The sequence below is a fragment of the Mustela lutreola genome, chromosome 5 (assembly GCF_030435805.1).
Source record: "Mustela lutreola isolate mMusLut2 chromosome 5, mMusLut2.pri, whole genome shotgun sequence".
In the NCBI taxonomy this organism is placed as follows: Eukaryota; Metazoa; Chordata; class Mammalia; order Carnivora; family Mustelidae; genus Mustela; species Mustela lutreola.
Genome location: NC_081294.1, coordinates 32,501,673 through 32,522,809, shown reverse-complemented (window position 1 = coordinate 32,522,809; position 21,137 = coordinate 32,501,673). Strand labels below are relative to the sequence as shown.

General features: G+C 41.8%; 1 protein-coding gene across 1 annotated transcript in view; it reads right to left on the bottom strand.

Annotated features, from left to right (window-relative positions):
- Nucleotides 1-2,180: 2,180 nt before the first annotated feature.
- The window catches only part of C7 (complement C7), a 52,284-nt gene continuing 33,327 nt past the window's right edge, over nucleotides 2,181-21,137 (bottom strand). Inside the window, exons 12-18 of the mRNA XM_059173880.1 lie at nucleotides 20,112-20,283; nucleotides 18,075-18,162; nucleotides 15,415-15,547; nucleotides 11,851-12,042; nucleotides 7,840-7,930; nucleotides 5,089-5,273; nucleotides 2,181-3,624 (exon numbers count right to left, since the gene is read on the bottom strand). Coding sequence (XP_059029863.1) covers nucleotides 3,443-3,624; nucleotides 5,089-5,273; nucleotides 7,840-7,930; nucleotides 11,851-12,042; nucleotides 15,415-15,547; nucleotides 18,075-18,162; nucleotides 20,112-20,283 — 1,043 coding nt within the window. The 3' untranslated portion in view covers nucleotides 2,181-3,442. The remainder of the gene's footprint in view (nucleotides 3,625-5,088; nucleotides 5,274-7,839; nucleotides 7,931-11,850; nucleotides 12,043-15,414; nucleotides 15,548-18,074; nucleotides 18,163-20,111; nucleotides 20,284-21,137) is intronic.

Below are 21,137 nucleotides of genomic sequence, written 5' to 3'. Positions count from 1 at the left end.
TCCTTGCAGACTCACTGCAATGATTCTAGTTCTTTTACAAGCAACGGTGAAGATCTTTAACTAGAGGAAAGGTCAAGAATGTTCAGAAAAGAAAAAAGGCACAAAATTTAATATTTCCTCAAGATGGCATCTCTCTACAGCCTCATTCACTGCTCCTTCCTTCTCCACCAAGTCTTCACTAAACCCTTACTTTTCCTCCACTAACTCTGGGAAATTTCTTTCTCAAGCCTTAGTTGTCAAATCTGCAAATTCCTTTTTTTCAGACTTCATTGGACTCTCCTATAGCATTTGATAATGTTGACCATATCATCTGTATTAGTTACAAAAGGAGGGTGGTTGTTCATAAGTAGTAGACATTTAACTCCCTACTAACTTAAGACAAGAGGAGAAATTATTGGAAGGATACTAATCTCATCCTCCCAAAGAAAGTATTTGTTCAGCTCTGTTTTGGGATCTGCCTCTTGAGCCTGGCATTTTCAAATCTATCCCCTTACCTAGGGTAGAAATTGACTTCCTAATAACCTCTAATAAATGCTGTTGGCCTCAATTAAACATTTCTGGATATTATTGTTTTCAATCTACTTAAACCTGCCTCCTTGTATTTATTTTATTTTATTTATTGATTTGTGTGTGAGAGAGAGAGAGAATGAGAGAAAAAACACAAGCAGGGAAAGGGAGAAACAGACTCCCCACTGAGCAGGGAGCTGAAGATGTGGGAATCAATCCCAGGACCCCAAGATCATGACCTGAGCCAAAGACAGACACTTAACCAACTGAGCCACCCAGGCATCCCTGAAACTGTATCTTTATAATTCAATATATTCTCTGAATCTTCGCTCAAAGGACAATATGGTAAATGAATCTGGACGTGAATCAGACCTGGGTTTCAGGTAAGAACACACTGGCACAGCCACTGTGGAAAATAGTATGGCGGTTCCTCAAAAAATTATAAATAAAACTACAATATGATCCAGCAATTCCATTTCTAGCAAATATCCAAAGGAACTGAATTCCGGATCCTGAAGAGGTATTCATCACACCCAAGATAGAGAAACAATCTCAGTGTTCATCCATGGACGGAAAAATGAAGAAAATGTGGTCTACACATACAACGAAAAATTACGCAGCCTTAGAGAAAAGGAAATCCTGCCATTTGTGACAATACGGATGGATCCAGTGGACACGATGCTAAATGAAATAAAGCAAACAATGAAAGAATACTATAATAATCTCACTTATGTGTATAAGCTAAAATAGTCAAATTCATAAAGAAGAGAGGGAGGACTTGGGAATGTGATGCTCGGAGAGTAACAAAGTTTAGTTATGCAAGATGAGTGAATTCTGAAGATCCACTCTATACCACTGCTGTAGCTACATGTTAGCTAAAATGCCTAGAGCTAACAATACTGTGATATATACTTATAATTTTCTAAGAAGGGGAGGTACCTACATGGCTCAATCCGTTGAGTACCTCACTATTGGTTTCGGCTCAAGTCATCATCCTCGGGGCGTGGGATGGACCCCCATATCACGCTCTCCACTCGGGCAGTACTCAGCATGAAAAGTCTCCTGGAGGTTACCTCCTCTCCCTTCCCCTCTGCTCCATTCCCTGTTCCCTAGAGGGCGTGCTCTCTCTTTAAAATAAATAAATTCTTGGGGTGCCTGGGTGGCTCAGTGGGTTAAGCTTCTGCCTACGGCTTAGGTCATGATCTCAGGGTCCTGGGATCAAGCCCAGCATCTGCATCTGGCTCCCTTCTCAGTGGGGAGCCTGCTTCCACACCCATACCCACCCCCACCCCCCCGCTGCCAATCTCCCTCTCTGCCTACTTGAGATCTCTGCCTGTCAAATAAATAAATAAATTCTTTTAAAATTGTTTCCTAAGAAGGAAGATCTTATGTTGTGTTCTTACCATGAAAATAAATAAATAAATAACAACAACAATGATAACAAGAGAGGTGGGGGGAAACTTTAGGAGATGATGGATATGTTTATGGTCTTGATTGATGTATACTTATCCCCAAACTCATTGGAGTTTTATATATGAAGTGTGTATAGCTTTTTCCATGTCAATCATATCTCACTAAAGCAGTTTAAAAAACAAAAATATATTTAAAAAGAACACATAATTCTTCATGGAGTCTTTAAAATTAAACATAATAAAAAAAATTCCAAAGAACAGTATCTTTAATGAGATTTTAATCATTGTCATTTTAACTAAGGTTTTGTTGAAATGTATTTATCAGTACCAGAAAAGTACACAGATATTATTTGTATATGAAAGCATATTTTAAATTCCATTTAAGCCCACTCATTTCATCTCCCACAGCTGCTTTTTTGTTTTGATGAAAGATGAATAAGGGATAAATAGAAGGCTAGTGTCTCAAACTGATGTACCTGTATGGCCCCCTGAAAAATCCAAGCATGTATTCATATTTGAGAAAACAGTGCTGTCAAATTCATGATCTCTCAATAGCTCAGGCATGAACTCATGCTTCCTACAAAAGAAAAAAGGGGAAAGGGGGCAAATTGCATTTCATGCACTTGACACGCACTAGAGAAAAGCCCCAGAGAGAAGAAGGGATTGTGTTTGTGCTCAGACAAGAAGGCAGAAGGTGTCAGTGATGAGAGCACAGTGGTTCTGACATTTCAGGGGTTCCATGTCCAGATAAGATGTAGGGATCCCTACACGGGGTGCTGAAGTCCACAGGCAGAAGCACGAGATCGCAGCTTGGAATGGAAAATTGTATCTGTCTTCTTCCACTCAAGGTCCCCTTCGCATTCATCGTCCCAGAGGGAAGCCGACCTCTCTCATCTTACTGTTCTCCTAATCCATCCGTACAGGGTGTTCGGGCCCATAGGTGGGATCTGTCATACATTGATGAATCCTAGGGTTGAAGGGAGTATTCGAGTTTCTCTGCTCTAAGCCTCTCATTTTCAGATTTAAACAGTCAAGGTCCAGACAAGTGAGCAGTTTGTCCAAAAACACAACAGCTCCTGCACAGGTTCGAGGGCGCTGCTCATCCTGGCTGACATTTTAACTAAGAAGAGAAGGAGTGTTGTCTGGATTGGGGTTTGGCCGAACAGGGGGCTATGCTGGTGCCCGCGGCTGGGAGTTGAGGAGAGACAGTGCAGAGGCAAGAGGAGGGAGGAGGAGGGAGGGAGGAGGAGGGAGGAGGAGGGAGGAGGGAGGAGGAGGGAGGAGGAGGGAGGAGGAGGGAGGAGGAGGGAGGAGGGAGGGAGGAGGAGGGAGGAGGGAGGAGGAGGGAGGAGGAGGGAGGAGGAGGGAGGACGAGGGAGGACGAGGGAGGACGAGGGAGGACGAGGGAGGACGAGGGAGGAGGAGGGTTCCTCCACGCGGGCAGGGCCGCCTTGAGTGCTTGGTTACATGTGTTTGAACTCAGCCACAGTGGCTGCGGGATTCCGGCTGAGAGGCCCGGGAGCCTACGGGGTCCCCCCAGCGCAGGGCTGCGTGCTGGTGACAGTGACGTCCTGTCCTCGGCACCTGAGCACGCCGGCCGCGCACTCGCTCATCGTCTGCTCGACGCCATCCACTTCCACGCAGACGCTAAAGCCGCCGTCCTCGCACTCGGATGCTTCCCTGCAGACACATTTGCCGCTCTGGGCTGCAAACACAAACAACGACAGAGGCTCAGTGGCACGTGGTGGAGGGGGGAGAGCCAAGGCACATGACCTCCTAAAGCACGATGCTTTCCAGAGAGCTCTAGAAGCTCCTGCCTCGGGGATCGCAACAACCAACCCCCCGTCCCCGCCCCAGGAAAGCAGCAGGACCCAGAAAGCGAGGCATGTCGCTCCACTCAGAATAAGCAGGGTTTGAGACTGGCCACCAGATCGGCGGGACCCACACGAGCCAGCTCTCTCCAAGTCCGGGGCTCCCCAGTGCTCCACTCCTCTGCGCTACTGTCTAGCAAAGCCAGAAACTGAGTAATCCCCCAACACCCGACAGATAAGGAGACAGCAGTAAAGACCAAGTTGCTGCAAGGCTCTAACAAGGACAAAGAAAAGAATTCAATTAGCTTTGAGATGCGGGGCATAAAAGAGAAACGGCCACATATCCCATAAAAACAAGTCAGAAATGAGGAGGAATTCTCTCTGTGTGTTGCAGGTGCCAGCCAGCTGGCTCCCAAAGAAGTGACAAGGTCAACCAGCCCACTGGTAACTGACAATCCTAATGGAACCCAATAGCTGGAGTTCGGTACTTTCTGGCTTGCACCACAAACTACCCAGGATCCAGGGGAAAGGGGCGAAGGGGAGAGCCTGAGTTGCTGGCAGAGATCACACAGTCCAGCTCCCAAATTTGCAGGTGGGGAAACTGAGGACAATGACTTGGCTCCAGGCACGCAGGCTTTCCCCATTGGTAACACAGCCAGAACTGGGGAAGGCCAGGCAAGGGTGTTATCCAGGTTCATCATAAGGGCTACTTGGACCTAGCACTGGCAAATCTCAAACCACAACTTGAAAAAGTAACTCTTTTTTCTATTCTCTTCAAATTCTTCTGATTACTTCTAGGAGAAAGTGTCACCTTGGCACTGATAGGCTTTTAACACTCCCCTAGCTCTTGCTAAACTCCCTTTATCCCACAGAAGCAGCAAGCCCCAAGCTGCCGGCAGCATCTGGCTAGAATCTACAGCCTCATTTTGTTTCATTACATGTGTTTTTATAGTTACCTAGTATTTGTGGCGAGTGATATTTCCTTTTAAGAAAGTGATGAGAAAATTTCCTTTTTTAAAAAAAAATGGGTATTTTTATGAGTCTATCTTTTAAAATGGGTACATAATATGGATAACACAAGGACAGAGCAAAAACCATGAAGGGGGAATGGGAAGCACCAGTGTTTGGGAGGACATTCAGACCAACAAGGAAGGGGCTTTGTCCTTTTGGGTTCTTGATCCCCGCCCCGACCCCCCAGGGAAGGCTGTGGGCAAGGACAGGTCACTCAGACCAGCCTGAGACTTTCACATCCTCGGGGATCTGCTTGGATTTGCTGCTAAACCAGAACCTACAGTTTTAAAAACCTCAGTCCTACCACCTTAACATTATTATAGTTACAAATATGAAATGCCCCTTACCATCACATTTTCCCCAGAGTGGACAGGCGCCACAGGCTTTCTCGGTGGGGGCAGGCAGAGTGCAACTGTCCCCCGCAGCAAGGGTATAATTTCTACCCTGACACTGGAGAACACGCATCTTGCAAACGGTCAGACGCAGTATCCTTTCGCTTCTCTCGTCTCGAGCACATACATCCAAGGAGGATCTGAAACAAAAATTTGTTAATTCCAATATGTAGAAGATTTTCAGTCTTCAAAATGGAGCATGAGACGTAAAAGGAGAGGCTCTGAGCTCAGGGAGTCTGACTGATGCTATGAGCCGCAGCAAAAAGATGGAGCAGAAACTCCAATCTCCTTCATGCCTGGGGCTCACCCTCCTCAGATCTTCAAAATGAACATATTTTGCTCTTTATTTGCTCACAATTTTTACAAACTTAGATACCTCGTGTTGATCTAGTTTCTTCTAGAGCAGATCAGATAGAGCAAATTAGAAGAGAACAGGAGGTATGCTTGGGGACACTGGTGGGTGGACAAGCAGGCAGGCGGCAGAAATCAGCAAAGATCACCTACTCCGAGACTGTAGTCCGGTGGGACCATGGGCTGCAGGAGAATTAGGTCCTGCCAGCCCAGCAGGCCTGAGAATTCATGTCCATAATACGGCATGCCCAATACTTGATGACCAAATCCTCAAGGGAAGATGAAATCGTATTTTTCAATGGGATTTTTTTTTTTAAAGTATTGACGTTTACAAAGTAGTTTAGAAACATTTCTGTAAAAATGTATTACTTTTTTTTCTTAAGCATGGGTGCTAAAATGGTGAGATTTGGCTTTTTAAAAATGTCACTAATAAAAACGAGCACCTTTCTGAATGTTGATGGGCAAGGAAGGCATTACTGTTGTGAACCCTTTCACTTTCACTATTTTTGTATGGTAGATCGAGTTTACATTTATTCTTATACATTTTTAGCTCTAATATTTTCTTCAGTGACCAAGAGCTAAATTGACTTGGAGTTATTTACATCACAAAAACAAATCCTCTGTATCTTTCTTTTATCTGTTTACTTAAGCTTTAAATCGAACTACTCAGAACTGCTCCAAAGGCAGAGACCTTGCAAAGCCATTGTTATCAGTCTCTGATGGAAAGTTCACACGGTGTCTATAAACAGCAGGCTGCAGATAAACTAAATGAATCAGAGAAGTTGGAAAGAGGATGAAAGTGAATCAAAGTCAACAATGATTCTTAAAAAAACAATACCACAGTCAGAACATTCCAGGGCAGAGGACCACTGCCATTTACACTGTTGAGCTGTATTTTTCTTTCAAGAAGTTACTTCTTGTAAGATAAGGCCACAATCACCATTACCCACTGTAGGTGTTCAAGAAGTTGAATATGTGTTTTGGGGACAATATAATTGAAAGCCAAGTACAGTGGACCCCCCAGCAACAGTAGTTTGAACTGCACCGTGGGTCCACTTATAGAGAATTGTTTTGATACAGACAATAGTATAAATGTATTTTCTCTTCCTTATGATTTTCTCAATAGTATTTTCTTCTCTCTAGATTACTTTATTATAAGAATACAATATAGGCCGGCACTTGGGTGGTTCAGCTAGGATTATGACCCCAGGCTCCTGGGATCGAACCTAGCATTGGACTACCTGCTCATCAGGGAGCCTGCTTTTCCCTCTCACTCTTCCCCTCCCCCTGCTTGTGCTTTCTCTGTCTCTCTGTCTCTCTCTCTCAAATAAATAAATAAAAATCTTTTTAAAAAAATAATTTACATCACTGGTAAAGCTTCCAGTCAAAAATAATCTATCAGTTAAGTTTTGGGAGAGTCAAAAGTTATACATGGATTTTTTACTGTGAGGGAGGGTCAGCACCCCAGTCCCTCATGTTGTTCAAGGGTCACCTATAAGTGGGCAGTAAAGTGTGTTTTACTCTAGCTTCAGGGGCATTTGATCCGTGGCAAGAGATTAGAGCATGTTTAATGCCCTGACTCACTCTAGGACGGGGGTCTCTGAGATCCCTAAAATGAGGGACTCCGCTCTGCCTCAGCTGCCATCTGCACAGTCTACTCTGTCTCCAGCTTTGCAGAAAAGCCTGTGTGGTCACTGCTTCAGGCCCGGGCACAGATATGTACCCTCGCAACTGGCACTGCCTCAGTACTGCCTCCTGGCGTGCAGTTTCCTTCCCTTCCTTTATAAATAGTGCCGCTGGGAAACCTCATCTTGCGCTAAGGCGATCATGCCTCCTGTATCCGACCAGGACCATAACACAGACGTCGAGTACCTACTTCAGCTATCCACCTACAGCAGATCCACCTGATTGCAAGATGGGTGGCATTCTCATAACGCACATCTGGAGACACAGCCATTTCCAGAATGGGAAAAGCAGCTTCTTGTATCTCTGTTGGTACGCTGCGTAAGAGTTTATATGTCAAGGGAATTTCAACCCTCATCTCCTCAAGCTCTAAATCCTCCCGGGACAGTGTTTTCATTTTGCCGCATTTCATGTATACAACAAGCAATGCCCGAGGCATTCAGCCTTTCTCTAGACAGCAGAGCACTGCTTAACGCTGAGGGTGTCAGCCCTGGCGACCCAGGCAAGCAACAGGCAGCAGATGGGGCCAGGTTCAAAGGCAAACAAAGATCCTAACCCTTGGATCAGCAATACTTTTGATCTAACAGAGAGACTATCAGCTACTGACGTGCTTTTTTTTTTTTCATCTTAAATAAAATAAAATGGGGAGAGGCAAGCGAAGAAGGAGCTTACCCACATTCATAGGGCATTTTACAAACACATCTTGAATTCTTCAGTTTCTCCCAGCGCTGACATTCAGGCACTGCTGGCGGCAAGGGGGCATCTGAAAGAGAAGGATAAGGGAGAGCCCGTCATTCGAAGCGCTGCTTTGTGGTAAACAAAATGTTATTTTAATTGTTGAACCAGATTCTGTAATAGTCCCAGCTGCCACAAATTTGCACAGTCAAAAAACAAAGCTGTAAAACATTTTACAGGAGACAGAGCCTTCTGAGGAGAACCCTGCAAATAATTTCATTGTTAGCATTTCTCGAGCAATCCCTATTGTGTGAGCACAGACTATTGTGATATTTAATCTTCCTTAACAAATGCTTACTTCAGAGTTAAAGAAACTAAGGGTCAGGGACGCCTGGGTGGTTCAGTAGGTTAAGCCTCTGCCTTCAGCTCAGGTCATGATTCCAGGGTCCTGGGATCCAGTCCCATATCATGTTCCCTGCCCAGCGGGCAGTGTTCTTCTCCCTCTCCCTCTGCCTGCTGCTCCCCCTGCTTGTACTCTTCACTCTCTTTCTCTCTGTCAAATAAAAAAAATCTTGAAAAAAAAAGAAAGAAAGAAACTACGAGTCAAAAAAGTGAAGAAACTGGTGCTAGTTCACACGCTTAACAGATTGGCCAAGCCAGGATTTAAGTTCATGTTTGTCTGAATTCAAGGCCAGTGGAGCAGGCTCCCTTTCATTAAGAAGTTGCTCTTTATAAACTGCTGTCTGGACTGCATTTTACCTACTCTGTCTATAGTGGGACAGAAAGCAACATAATGTGACCCATACGTAGAGAAATTCCTGGTACCCCAAGATGTAGAATAACCTCTCACATGTAAATGTCTAGTTGGTTTCCTTTCAATGATGAGTGAATATCTAAAGGTATTTACATTTAATAAAATCGTATCCACTGCTTTGTGTTTTTTACAAACCGATCAAACGTCAATCATCATTCCAATTTTGGCAGGAAAACACGTTGCTCCAGCTAACAAGAGCTTAATTTTTGCCTGCCATCTCCTCAGCTATCCCTGATTACAAGATGAATAGCCTAAGATCTCCTGCTATTTCCACCGCCTGCCGGCTTCATGACAAGGGAATTCAGTGGCATACACTTTCCCAGCATAAAACTAGTTCTCTGTTGGTTATACCTATAAAGGTAATTTATCTGAAGAGCATATTTTTATGGATGCACAACCTGTGACATACTCCCTCACTTTGGAAAACTTAAGAGCTTTAGACATGACGGTAAAATCTTGTGAACAATTTGTTACTTGTAACAAATGGGAGCAATGTGAAGCTTAGCCTTCCATGCCCAGTCACGTTTGTAATGAGGACTCATTCTTTAACATTTCCTTTTAAAGGACCGTTATCCTCGATGCAATGTCATATTGTGAATTGGATCCTAGAACATTAAATGGATATAGTGAAAAAATGAAATCTGTAGTTGAGTCAATAGTATTACACTAATATTAAATGCCTTAGTTAACCAACTAAGTTATGTCAAGTTATAGGAGATGTTAATATCATGAGAACATGGTAAGGGTATATGAAAACTGTATTTGCAACTTTTCTGAAATTTAATATTATTACAAAATAATCATAACCAGGGGTAAGGGGGTGCCACAGGCATTAAGGAGGTAAAGACCAGGAATGCTGCTAAATAGCTTACAAAGCACAGGACTGGCTCCCGCAACAAAGAATTACCAGGTCCAAAATTCTAATAGTGTTGGGGTTGAGAAAGTCTGATCTAAATATACCAAAACTAAAGTTCATGATAAAGTCATGTCAATGAGCTCTGCATTACACTTAGAAGTTTATTTCCTAGAAGCAGGGGAAGAGGGAAGTGGGAATGCAAAGGTGGTGGTCAAAGGGTACAAAATTGCAGATATAAGGTAAATGGGTACTGGGGATGTAATGTGCAACACAAAGACTATGGTTAACACTGCTCTATGATACACAGGTAGGTTGTTGGGAGACTGGATCCTGTGAGTTCTGATCATGAGGAGAAATTTTTTTTATTGTATTTTAATGAGATGATGGATGTTAACTAGACCTCCTGTGGTAATCATTTCACAATAGATATAAATCAAACCATCATGATCTACACCTTGAACTTCTACAGTGATGTATGTCAATTATTTCTCAACGAAACAAGAAAAAATATTTTTTAAAACTTTATTTACTTATCATTCCTAAGAATGAAATTTTAGATTTTTAATGTTTTCTAGAAGTTACTATAATTTCTTTATATAAAAAAATATCACTGGTAGAATTAGCTAGACAGAAGACCTTTGCCTTAAAGAACATATAGCTTTGTTATCATCATATATCTTTATGACAAGACTAAATATTGATGGAGGGAGGGAGAAATGAGTGGTTAGTGTTTAATGAGCACAGAGTGTCAGTTTGGGAAAATGAGAAAGCTCTGGAAATGGACAGTGTGATGGACTGTATGATGGCTGTGCAATAATGAGAAAGCACTTAGTGCACTGAACCGTACATTTACAAATGGCTAAAATGGTACAAGTTACGTTATGTCTGTTTTACCACAATAAAAATAAAAAGACTAAATACCAATAGCAGGTATTTTAAAACATCAGCCTTGGAGGCTGACAAACCTGGAGTTTTCTATTTGTGATAGGCTTATTTTAAGAGAAGCTCCTGTTCTTATTCATCAGGGTCTTCCGAAAAACATGCAGGCCTTGAAAAATATCTTTAATTAAGACTTTAATAGAATTTGCTACTGAGAAGGAGAAAATTCATACTGAATTGTGCTACAAAATGACTGGAGCAGACATTTTAGAAAGACAAGTATATAATATCTCTTTTGGAATAAAAGAGCAACCTTGTCAAGTGTACATTGTTCTCTTTAATTTTAGAATTCCTGGTACAGGTCTACCACTTCAAATATCTCAATAAATTCATATTTATGGTTCAGTGCAGTAGAAAGCAAAGGACTTGTCTCTGCTGTGGACCACTGATGGCTAACAAGCATGTGGGAAGCAATATGGCGGGCACCTGGCTGGCCCTGATAGCCTCCTGTGCTGTCATCCGTGTCTATATTTAATACCACAGCCCATGTCCACCGTCAGCCTGCCCTCTCTTTAGTTATGACCATCTAATTCACCGGACAGTATCACTCAGGGAATCTAGTACTTCCTCCTCATTATTAAAGGCAAATTTTAGCATTGAATTAAAAGTCATTCACCAGAAAAATAAGAAGACTACATAAAATGGAATGTAAATGCGCTTTCCTTCTTTCCTATTTTTTAATTGTCTCAAACATATGTTTTCCATTTATTTTTAAAAATGTAAACAAAAAAGAAACAGGAGGCGATTTTAAAAACAAATCCATCCTACCTTAAATACCTCTAAAAACAAATGGTTTGGCTTTCTAAATCTCTTCTTAGCATAGCTTCTTGAAAGGTTATCTTAATTTGCTTGTTGTTCAAAATACTAGGTTTTTGGGTTTCCACTATTCAGAACAACTTCACAAACCACAACATTTTGCTTTCAATAACTTCTGCTTTGCAGTGTTAAATGTAAATGCTTTTAAATGTTCTTTTTCAATAATGCTAATAAACTCTCTGAAAGCCCAGGAATGAAACATACAGAATTTTTTATAAATTTTCAATCCAACTCTGTACTTAATAAAAGTACATTTCAAAAATCAGGAGAAAACCAGAAATTGTGTTTTTAAAATCCTTTATTTTCTTGGCACCAAAACAGATACAAAGCTAATCATTGATAAGAAGGATTTAAATTGGTTTCAGAATCACAGGGCTCTCCTTGCCTTTCCTTGCATTTCACGAGTCTATCTATGAATGTGAGCAAAAGTCTATTATCCACTCTATGAACTGACCTTCTTGTGGAAGGGCAGGGGTGGAAGGAATGGCTCACAGTTATGTCCATCCATGCTACAAAGGATTGTCACAAGGATCCTCACTCACCTGAGCTCAGGTGTCCTTGGACAGACCTATATGCTACTCACCTTTTTTCACACACCGAACACCCTTCATATCAGGACTCCACTTAAGGCTGGATCCACAGAGAAATGTTGAAGGACCTTCTAAGGACATGCTACCTGAACAGGAAATGGTCACCTTCTCACCAACTCCATAGAACGGTTTGCGGGAATGACTCTGAATGCCATCCATCAATGTAGGTAGAACACAGGCAATTTCTAAAGATAAAAGAAAACAGAATACAAGGGTCATTGCTTTCCTGTGCCATCTTTTTTTTTAATGATAACTTCGAATAGTGTTAATACACATGCTTTGTTTTTTTCACATTAGAGGACAAAGAGGAAGAGGGAAGTAAGTTCACTGCTAGGATGCCCTGAAAGACAAGTCCCACAGTGCCTGGCACGTAATTGACCAAAGAAAGACTGAAGACCAAAACAGTTCCCATCCCTCACCCCTGCCCTCAATGCAACATGCTAACTTAAAATGAATCAGCCTTATAAACAGAGTCCTAAAGGCCAGGCTGCTGTCAAAACTACACTTTTCCCAGCTGCTGCTTATCTCTTTGGTCTGGTGAAGTCCCACCAGAGTTTTCCAAAGAGCTCTATTCATCCATATATCATTAACATATATCCAATTACATACTATTACTATCTGAAAGTTTTAAAGAACCACCTTTAATCCTTCAACCAAACAAGTATTAAATGCCTTTGGTTTTCCATCTCTAGTCTTTCCCACTTGATTACATTCATTAGCTCAAATCTTCTACATGAGGAAACAGCAAAGAGAAAAATGAGAAACATGCATAACTATGAGAAGGAAGTCAGAATTTATAATTTTAAAAAAATCTTGGCAATCTCTATCATGGACTTTGGACAATATTTTACAAAATCCTGCTCTGATTCTGTACCACTTCCATCAGAAACTTTACTCATTCATTAATTCAAAAAGCATCTATTGAGTGCCTGTATTAGCCAAGTAGGTTGTATGCTGCTGGAGACGTAACAGGTACAAGTCTACAACATTTGGTAATGCTGTTCTTCTTGAGTTATTTGTAGTTCAAACAAGAAAAAAATAATAAGAAAAGCTGATGAACTAAGGAGGAACTGTAGCTCAGAGACTGAAAAGCTGGTAGTTTTTAACAGCCTTATATAGGTTTAGGCGATCAAGAGTAAGAGTCTTGTCCCATCACAAAGGAGGAACCTAGGGAGAAACCCCAGACTTTCTGTTGGGATCTCTTAATGGCTACATCCTAGTAATAAAGGTAAACAGACATAAAACAGTCTCACTGCTTGCCAGAAACAAAATCAAATCTTTTCTAGAGGAAGAGAAGAACATCACCCCAAACCACAAATGATTCCTTTATCTTTTTACACACAAAGTCTGGCATTTATTCAAAACTAATCTAACATTCAAAAGGACAAGAATTAACCAAACTCCCCAAGAAAGACAATAGAAACAGATCCACAGCAGGTCCAGATAATGGACCTTGAACAACAGCGGACCTTGAAATAACTGTGATTAACATGATGGGAAAAAATTAAATGGCAAGGCATGGTATTTCAACAGAGAATAAGAAAGTATAGAAAAGTGAACAAATGAAATATCTATAATTGGAAAATGAAATTAAGAACACAAAAGAGTTCTTAAAAGCAAATTATATAACTTACAGAGAATTAATAAACCGGAAGGTAGCTCAATAGAAAGTATTTAGAATGAAACAGAGAGGGCACCTGGCTGGCTCAGTCCATTAAGTGTCTGCCTTCAGCTCAGTTCACAATCCCAGGGTCCTGAGATCAAGACCCACATCAGACTTCCTGTTCAGCAGCGAGCCTGCTTCTCCCTCTCCCTGTGCCTCTCCCACTGCTTGTGTTCTCTCTCTCTCTCTAAAATACATACATATAAACTAAACAAAATCATTTAGAATGAAAAAAAGAGAGGGAAAAATGATGCAAAACCAAAGAAAAGAACATATATAACACATGCAATCTAAAAAACACATCATTTGTGTCTCACAAGGAGAAATGACCAAGAATGGGACAGAGACAATGTGGACACAATAGTGAAGAATTTCCTAAAATTGACAAAAGATTCAGATTCAGGAAGTGTTTCGAATATCAACCAGGGTTAAGACAAAGAAAATCACACCTAGGTGCGTCACAGTGGGAGTGCTTCTGAAACACAAGCACTAGGGGAAAAAGGAAATTCTCAAAAGTAGCTGGACATAAGATTTTCACACCAGAAATAGTAAGACTCATAGTGAAGATCTCATTAGAAAACAGTGAAGTCAAAAGGCAAGGATAAAATCTTTAAAGGCCTTAAGTATAATAACTGCTAACCTAAATTCCTTACCCAGTAAAAATATCCTTCTAAAACAAAGATAAAATAAAGACATTTTAAGATGAACAAAGACTGGGACCATTTCTTATCAGTAGATTCACAATAAAGGAAAATTCTCTTTAAGCACAAGCATCTTATTAAACATTTTGAAGAACCAACTTTTGGCTTTATTACTCCGAGGTAAGAAATGTTTATATTCTATTACAGTACTTTCTAAGGACTCCAGGAGTGAGAGACAGAGAGACAGACAGAGACAAAGACAAAGAAGAAAGGTCCAAGGAAGAAGAAGAAGGAGGAGGAGGAGGAAGAGGAAGGAGGAAGGAGGAAGAAGGAAGAAGGAAGGAAGGAAGTCCTACAGATCAAAAAGATGAACACCAACAAATAGAAAATAGGGCCCAAAGGTTGAACAGTCCCTTCATCAGAAAGGATAGGCAAATGGCCAGTAAACATGAAAACAGGCATGACATCACAGTCACCAGAAAAAAATATAAATTAAAAAAATAAGATATTGCTATCACTCACCAGTACACCTAAAGTTTTTAAAAGATTGATGATGCCAATTGTTGGTGAGGATACAGAGCCATCTTGGATTCTCAGATTTTGGTAGGGATGTAAGTTGGTACAACCATTTGGAAGACTAGTAATATCTACTAAGTCTAAGTGGATATATACCCTATGATTCAAAAATTTCATTAACAGATTTATACACAAGAGAAAAAAAATGTGCGTGTGTATATGAGGGGTTTTTTCACATCGCATAGATAACTGATAGAGGAAAAATACGTCTCTACAGCTCTATCCATCCACTGAACCAACTTATGTTGCAGTACAAGTGAGATGGAAGGCCAACAGTAATGTTAGCGTGGTTAGCCCAAGCACTACTCAGATGCCCACATCTGAACAGAACAGGATGCAAATTTGAGGACGTACATTCAAGGAAGTACAATGATGATGGTACATCCCTAGAAATTGAGCTATAGAGGATGTTCTGAAGGTCTGACCCAGACCTGAGTTCCTTAGCCTATTCTAATTTGCACCAGGAACTTTAAAATTGCTCCCGAAAGGAGCACTATCAACTAGAGACTATGGAGGGCTTTTTCAAGACACAACCAAAACTTGGACAGGATCCTAAGAGCCCCTCAGGAAAGGGGGGTCAAGACACAGGCCACACAGTGAACATTGCTTCATCTTGAATCATCCTCTTCTCCATGACTCTCTCATCTTAAGTTACACATGACAACCAGGCCACTCACTTTGACAATGCATTTCTCCAACAAGCCACCGTAAATCATCTCCACATCTGGCGACAGGGTCTCCGATAAGAGAGTATCCTTCATTGCAAGTATATTTTATGTTTTTCCCAACAGGAAACTTCACACCTTCATCCTAAACAGAAATAAGAGGGAGACAGAGAGAAAAAGTATGTCTATTCTGCATTAACAGAATGTTTCTTTAGAGATATTTGACCTATAAATCTTTTTTTTCAAGTTTTTATTTATTTATTGGACAGACAGAGATCACAAGTAGGCAAAGAGGCAGGCAGAGAGAGAGGGGGAGGTAGCAGGCTCCCTGTGGAGAAGAGAGCCCGATGCAGGACTCGATCCCAGGGCCCTGAGACCACGACATGAGCCCAAAGGCAGAGGCCCAACCCACTGAGCCACGCAAGTGCCCCTTCACCTATAAAACTTTTAATCATCAGGCAAACTAAGTTCAAATAATGAATTTAGAAAATTGTCCATAAAAACATTCTTCCTTGTACGTTCCTAGCCAACAACATTTGCACTACCATTGATTGAAATAAAGCCCGTAATGCCACTGTACTATAATTTATTGATTGTCCCGCAAATACCAGGCACTGTCGTAAGCATTTTACTAAAATTACTTTAGTGGACACTCCCCAAGTCACCTCTCTCTCCTATGTTTCAGGAAAAGACAGTTTGTTATCAGATTTTGGAACTTTGGTACTTGTCAGTCAATTCTTTACCTTAATATGTTATGGGCTGTTCGTTGGCAATACTGCCTAACAAAAGCCAGGAGGAGCAGACAGAAATGTTCAAATCCTATCAGCGTACTCATGAAAGTTTAAGTTTCTCACTGATGACTTTTAGAGGAGGCAAAATGCTGATCTTCTCCAACCCTACCCTCTGAGGGAAGTACTGCCAGGACTGGGTCACATTCAGGGATGTAGTGTCTGCCTGTGATCCCAGGCGGTGAGTTTTCACAGCGAAGCAAGGGAGAATTTGAAGTCTAAGACCTCAGGATGTAATCGCTCTTCTGGGGATTCTCTTAGTTCCTTTCCTCATCTTTCAAGTTCTCTGCCACCCCACAGGGAGGGTTGAGAGATGGACCTGTTCTGCTCCAGGCATTAGAACAAAATTCCATGGTGCCTTTTTCTTCTCACTGTCAGTCCTTGCCCAGGCTGGCTCCATCATGGGAGTTGGTCGGAAACAGAGGGTTTAACACTGGGGGCTGAAGAATATGGGGATGGACACTTGATTTGCTTTGGTGCTAATCTTTAGGCCTTCCTATATGGCGAAGTTGAACTCAACAGTGCCCAAACTTAACTCTGTGTCAGAACTACTAGTTGCAATTAAATGGGGGGCTGCGCACCTGGGTGGCTCAGCTAGTTAAGAGTCTGACTTTGGCTCAGGTCATGATCTCTGGGTCCTGGGATGGAGTCCTGTTGTGTCAAGCACCCTGCTCAGCAGGGAGTCTGCTTCTCCCTGTCCCTGGGCCCCTCCCCATTACCCTGCTCACATTCTCTCTCTCTCTCACTCTGTCTTTCAAATAAATAAATAAAAACTTTAAAAATTAAAAAAAAAGACCCTACCCTAAATGTACAGAATGAGGAAAAAATGGAAGATAAGGGGCAAGCAGCAATCCTATTAAGTTCCCTGGGTGATGTAGCCCATCTGTGGGGCAATGTTCTGAACCCCCGGCTTCTTAGGACACACGTGCACTGGAGTTTGGAACAATAGCTCATGATTTGCTGAACTACCCAAATTTACTTGGCCTTGATCTCCAAGCTTATGTTTCCTTCAGGAATTCTATGGATTATGATGGTAAATATACTGGGACATATGAGTGCTAGAGATGCTGGATTCATTCTCCTCCCTCTCTACACACACACATACACACACACACACACACACACACACACCCTCTTCCCTTTCCATTACCTACATTTGGGGAAACTTCAGGGAATTTGAGAGGCAAATCCTTCATGGAGAAAGCAAGGCTGGGAGCACTGAGAGGGCCCTGATGGACAGTATCTCCTATATGAGCCAGAAAAACACTTCACTGGGGCTTGGGGCCAAAGCTTCATCATAACAAGCAGTGAGAACAACATGAATTAATATGGTCCCAAAGCCAAACAATTCCCTAGAACAAGTGGCAGATGACTTGTGTTTCTTCCTGAAGGAGAAAACTGCTCAAAGTATAATGACCCATATCTCACCAACACTGGCCAAATGTCTTACTGGCTTCGGGAATAAACCCAATATTTTATCCCAAACCCCATATTTGTGAAAAGAAATTGTAAAGACATTTTTCAGTGGAAAGAATAAAGTTCTCTTTGTTGAAGAACTTGCTTATGGATTTCTATCTTAGTGTTCAGAATAGAAACATTCATCTGCCCTCTGGCATGATTACATTTCTAATTTCATTGGGCAGCAATATTGATTCACCTTACCACAGAAAATATACTGCCTTCTGCAGAATTCTAATCACCTTGGGCCAAAGAAGAAAAGTCACAAACTAAAACCCTCACCACTAAACCTAAGATGCACATATAAACTACTTTTAGCACCGTTTCATCATGGAAGAACGAAACAAATTGGACATCAGTAGAGAGAGGGAACTTGGAGCAAAGGGTGTATATGTAAAGGAAAACAATATATCTTCCATAACCAACTTGAACATATCCATCTTTCAAGGCAGGAGGTGATGGACAAAATTCTTTTGGAGTCAAAGGCAAAGAAAAACAATGTGGTTCAAGCAACCTGAAAGGAAAAGGAAACAAAACATAATTAACATGGCCGAGCTCCACATATAATAAATATTTTGCAACACAGTGCATTTTTTATTTACATTTGAAGGGAATCCTTTTGCGTAAATATGTTGATGTGATGGCCATTCTCAGAATCAATATCTGATCATATCCTACCATAAAAAACTCAAACATAAGCTCAAGCATCCAAAAAAAAAAAAAAATAGCTAGTAAGTCAGCAGTATGAAGAACAAAGAGAAAGAGAAGGAAATAAAAGTCACTGGACAACACACATACTTGATATCATTTCTAGAGGTCACCTGTCTCAGACCTACTTTTTCTCCTGCTGTCTGGCTCTGAGATGCCACACAGAATTAATTCTGTATCAAAAATAAGGTAATAACAGTGATCCGGTGAGAACGGTAATGGAAAAATAATAGCTAGTTTTGATTGAGCATTTACTATGTGCTGAGCACCTTGGCAGTCGCTCTACAAATGTGCATTTTCTCAATTCATATTCATGGTAATGCTAGCAGGTATGTGAAGAAAACAAAGTCTCAGAAAGTTTGAATGACTTGTCCAAGGTTATAAAGTCATAAATATCAAGGCTGCATTCACACTGTTGTCAGTCAGGCTCCTAAAGTCATGCTCGTTCTACCTCCCACAAGCCATCTTCAGAGGAAGCTCAAAATAATAATAATCACAGTGATATCCATCATTAAACAACAATTTTCCGTAGTGCCCCTGAAGCCAGCATACCACCAGTAGTACCCCCACTCCAGAGATATGAAATCTGAGGGAAAGCATGACAAATAGCCTGCGAGTACTGCCTCCTTCTCACCTGTGAGTTCCTTACACTCTTGCCATATTCTGAGAAAACTCAGACATGTGAAGTATTGATCATAATTTTCATCTTTGTACCAAACAGGAGGAGATCTCCCCTCTGAGCACCAAGGAGAGCAGGAATTCCTTCAATGCCTTCCTAAGGATGCTCCTTTCCCTCCAACAGAGACCCCCTCCAATAGAGACCCTCATCTTCCCAGAGAATGGCCCGAAAGGCAACTTCTCCTCCTACCATAATTCCATACGCTCACCAGCCTCCTGGTCATGAGATATTTATTATTGCTGGTTTATGAAGCACCAAACACCTAGAAAGAAAGGCATCCCACCTCCCTATGCTTCTACCAGATATCCAGCTATCTTACAACTTTCTTCAACTCACATGACTTTCAAATTATCTTACTAGAACGTTTGGCCAATCCCTGATCAAAAGAGGTTAGTAAAGATGCTATAAAACAGTAAGGTGTGGCCTGAAGAATTCTGACCCAATGGGTATAATTCATCAACTAAGCATTTTGAGATTGCTTTTGCAAGGTCCTGGCAAATGAGAAGTTGGAGTCAGACAACTGGGCTAATCTGTCTACATGTTAGCCGTCTCAAACATCTGGCTTTATGCTTAATCATGAATGAATGAATGAATGAATAGGATTGGTAGATCTGAAAAGTAATACAACTATTAATGAATGCTTACCATGTGCCAGGCACTGTGCTAATCATTTTCTGTGCTGAATATCATTGAATTCTGACAATATCCTGCCATTGTTTTACCTTCAATGATTATACTTATTTTAGAGATGCAGCAAGTAACTCGCCCAAGGTCACCCAGCAAGTATGTGGCAGATCTGCTTGATGCCAGAGCTGCTCAGATCCCCTTGGCTAGATGGCCTCTAAGTTACCCAGCCTTTTGTAATGTCTGTATAGGGAGAATTTGAAACACACAAATGCTAGTTGGCCACACATGGCTTCCTCCATCAAATGACCCCACTGCTAAGGACAAGGTAGTCACTGATAAAAATTGGCATTTAACTTCTAAATCTTTTAATAGCGGCAGTCATGCATCCCAGGCTTACTGCAGAGAGCACCATATTCTTTGCAGTTTCCAGGAGATCTGGCCACCATTACCGTAAATGCTGCAGCTCCTCATCCTCGCAGGGGCCGCTTTCCGAGGGTTCTCCAATACAGGATTTCCCGCCCTCTCTGGGAGGTGGGTTATTGCATTCTCGGCTCCTTGTTTTCTTCCCCTGAACACAGGAGCTCCAAGAGGACCAACAACTCCAACCCCCATCCACCCCTCCTGTAAGGTAAGAGAGAGGTTGTTCAGAAAGCAACAGAGAGGAAGATTCCAGAGTTTAGTGCTGAGCTTCCTGCTCTGGCAGTTACTGGGGGAGGGGGCAGTCCGGGCACTCGCTGCCTTCACTTCATTCAGGTCTTCTACAAGGACCAGAATGTCTCTGCACACCGACAAGGTTTGTCCAGGTAAGGCTGCACTAACGAACTTCTTGCAATAATATGTTAAATTTGTTTATTATTTTGCAACTGTCTCAGAGCACTTTTACATATATTCTACCATTCATTTACTTCTCATCAGAATGAATCCAAATGGGCAGGGGGGTCTGTCACCATTCTCAGTTGATAGATGTGGAATCTAAGACAAGGTGGTCAAATGCCACGCCCAGTGCCATAATGGCTGCCAAGAGCCACATCCAAACAGCAGCATGGCCTTACGGCAGAGTCCAGGCTCCTCTCATTACAGTAGTTCCTACGGGGAACTTTTCTATTGCAAATGCAGTGACAAGACATGAGAAGAACATAGTCCGCTGGGTATTCCCGAATGCCACCCTCAGAGCTGGCCCTGTTTAATGAGGAAGTGTCTAAGCAGGAGAAACATATTTGCTTCCTATCAACGTCCTTCAGTCTGAAGGCACTTGCTCAGCCCAGCCTGGCCACCCTCCAACTCAGGGTCGACTGACCACTAACAGTGGTTTTACAATTTTCCCCCATCATATTCCTCAGGGAAGGCAAGAGAGAACTTGCATTATATTCTAAGAATTTGGCTTTCCTAGGTAGAAACTGATCTCAGAAACTACACCCCCGAAGTATTACTTCCTGGTGATAGATGGATGTGTTTACTGTTCCTTAGGTATTTCT